This window comes from Blastomyces gilchristii (assembly GCF_000003855.2).
Source record: "Blastomyces gilchristii SLH14081 genomic scaffold supercont1.15, whole genome shotgun sequence".
Taxonomy (NCBI): Eukaryota; Fungi; Ascomycota; class Eurotiomycetes; order Onygenales; family Ajellomycetaceae; genus Blastomyces; species Blastomyces gilchristii.
Window position 1 is genome coordinate 774,593 of NW_003101668.1, and position 3,316 is coordinate 777,908.

Here is a 3,316-nt window from a genome sequence, read left to right on the forward strand (position 1 = left end):
AAGAGTTGCTAATGTGTATAAATTTCTTATTCAACAGATTATTGAGTGTCTTTTGAAGAAGAAAGAGTTCATGTCAAAACATATTATAAAGAGAGTCTTATAACAGTTCAGAGTTCTTATCATTCTTTTTCTCTAACTTGATACTGTGATTCACTTCAGAACCTTGTAAGAAGAGTATGTTTATAATATTATCTTGTCAGAAGACATCTAGATATTCATGATATTATTGAGAGAGTTTCATACAAGAATCTATTGTTATAATATAGGATAACTTTTCTAGAGCCTTTTTGATATCAGTCAGACTGGTGGAATAGATTGCTACATGATCCCGCTGTCAGCGACTTCTTTTTCAGAGTATTTCGTACGCGTTGACAGAGATCTGTGTCAGGTTCATGACATCTGCATCATTGCTGTTCTTCAGCGCAGGTGTATGAATCGCTGAGGTGTAATGTCTTCTGCCACTGTTCTGTATAGTCTTGAGCTTGATAAGATGGCCATTCAATATCTGAAGCTGTGTGCAGAAGTCTTCATAAGTCTGGTCTTTATCTATGCTTACAAGGGCCTGTAAGAGTTTGAAAGTTAATGTCTTCTTGAGCATACTAATCTTCATTCAATTCTCTCAAGATTGATCACCTGCTTCTAGAATTTTGATGTTGAAATCGGGGATGAATGTTGTAAGAGAAGTGTTTCTCTGTCAGATACTCTGTAATCAATCTAATACTTTCTGTTGCATGTCAGTGTCTTGAAACAGAACATCAAGATATTTGATAATATTGTCAGATATTCACAACACTGATTCACATGCTTTCATTCATGAATGAAACTTCTGTTTCATATAATTCTTTAATTATTCATTGATATATCAATCTTGATTGATTAATAAACTGATGACATCTTCATTTACACTCAGTTTCACAAGCATTTTCATCCTCTATAATGAGTAGAGAGTGAGATCAGAAGTATTGAAATATGCAGAAGTATTTAAGTATTCTTTCAGTGCTTTTGTATTTGATTCTGTAGATGTTGAAATTGCATGAATTAATTGTTGAATCTCTTTGTATTGAAGTTGTTAAGTTGTGTGCATGTCTACTATTCATTGTTATTGTAATTTCAACATTACTCAGAGTCACTGTGATATTATCTCTATACTTGTACTTGAGAGTTCTCTCATATTATCATTAGACATGATTATATTATTTTATCAGATGTGTAATTGTATAAATATCTTATATATCTGAGTGTCAAAACTCTCAGATCTTTCACTGATATTCTCTTATAAAATCTTACTCTCTTTATAAGATTTTGTTACAGAGTCAGAGTGACTGATGAGTAAGCTTCTATCTGAGAACTCAGTGATTACTTAACTGTTTAACTGTTTCTCTATTTCTTACACATTGTTACATGTTCAGATATTTCTTGATAAATAATTGTTTCTAATAAGAAGATAATGTGTGAATAATCATTTTCTAATAAGAAGATGATGAATGTTTTTCTAGTGTAAGAGGCCTACACTGAATAGATCAGTATAATATATAGATCTTATATAACAAAGAGAAAAATGTTGGAGAAGAAAAAGGAAGAGAAAGTGTGAGAATCAGTGATTGAAGTAGATATTTATACACATATATGGTGATGTACACAGTGAAGCTTCGGGGCGGAAGAATCTATACACGTTCATGATGGCTGAGGATCAGTGATTGAGAATGGCCGAGAATCGGAGCGTACGCATTCATGGCGGCTGAGGATCAGTGATCAAGAATGGCCGCGAATCGGAGTGTACGCATTCGAGAATGAAGCAGTTGGAATCTGTGAAGTGTAACAGAATAGTCTATATGATTGATCGGGCGCAGCCCGTCACAGATTTAATCATTGAGAAGTTCTGATCACTATTAATAGATTTCTTCACTTCAGAGAAGATGTGAGATAAGATGATTATTACAGTCACAGAACTGCTTAATCTTATATCAATCTCAACAATATTATATAGAGACTCTGAAAACACAAAGCTGATTACACTGTATAAGGCCTGGCTTGAAGCTCTACTCTCTGTATGCGGCATTTACTGATGAGGTTGCAAAGCATTCTTGAAGATAGTTCTCAAGCTCATCAATAAGATGGCTTCCTGTTTCAAAGAGTTGATTTTTGTGAAATATAATGATTTTATCAATTATAGATTGATGAACTTCTTCAACAGGCATTTATACATATTAAAAGATATCATCTTTCAGAAGAATCTTCATCTTGTCAATTCATCAATATCAACTACTACACATAACTCAAAGATTCTATTCAATGCAGCTTATAAAGTGACTGCAGTGATTTCTTCAGCAATATCAGATCTATTCACTACAGTCTGTCAAGAGACTGCAGTAATTTCTGATTCATCAATTGATAATCTGTGCATTGATAAGGAAATCTGACCTGAGTGTTTATTATTTCTCATACTCACTAATAATTGATGAATTGACTATAATATCTTCACAAGAATATCTATCTTTTTAATGCAGAATAAACTGAATTTTTCAGAACTCACAGTTGAATCTGATAATTCTCTGACATCTACAAGGAATATCACTATAGTGAAGAATTAACAGTGAGAAAATCTTCAGTGAGAGACAGTCTTGAAGATCTACTCACTGATTCTGAGATTGCTGCACTTTCAATTCTGAAAAACCTCACACATGTCAAAGCTTTCATAGAATGAAAGTATTATTACAAGATCTGTGTTAAAGAGATTAACTGTTTGAAACAGATAGAGGTCTGATAACTGATTGAGAGAATATTATAAATGAGTATTCTCTGCAGTTGTAATTCAAAGGTTTCTCACCCAGCGTACGATTACAGGCGTACGCCGGCTTCTTATATATTGTACGCTAAATTAATTAGTGGCTGCTATGGCCCTTTTACATTTGTAAGCAAGTTCAGAAGCAGCTGTGTTATTATTCAACAGTTGTACATTCTTCTGAATCACATTCTCTCTCATCAGATTCAGTCACACTCACATGATTATAATGTCTGCCCTAGCTTCATGTGAATTAGCATATCACTAGTGTTTGTGATTATGTAACCTATCTCTGATTCAGCTAGCATTCTGTGTACACTCTCACAAAGAAACTTTCACTATATTACATTACTTATTCACTAACTTTTCTCATTCTTTAATTATCTTCTTCATCATTGTCATCATTGAACATTATCATTATTTCATTCAAGATTACTGCCTCTTCTTCTGTTTAACACCTTCTATTTATTTATCTATTACATTATATGTGTTTCTGATGATGATTTCTTATTCTCATAATAAGTATCATTGTAG

General features: G+C 33.0%; 1 protein-coding gene across 1 annotated transcript; it reads right to left on the reverse strand.

Moving 5' to 3' along the window:
• Positions 1-349: 349 nt before the first annotated feature.
• Positions 350-598, reverse strand: BDBG_17465 (uncharacterized protein; the record flags this gene model as incomplete). The annotated part of the gene is made up of 1 exon (XM_031725176.1): positions 350-598. The coding sequence occupies one exon, from the start codon at positions 596-598 to the stop codon at positions 350-352; it is 249 nt and encodes an 82-aa protein (XP_031579714.1).
• Between the last annotated feature and the right edge of the window lie 2,718 nt (positions 599-3,316).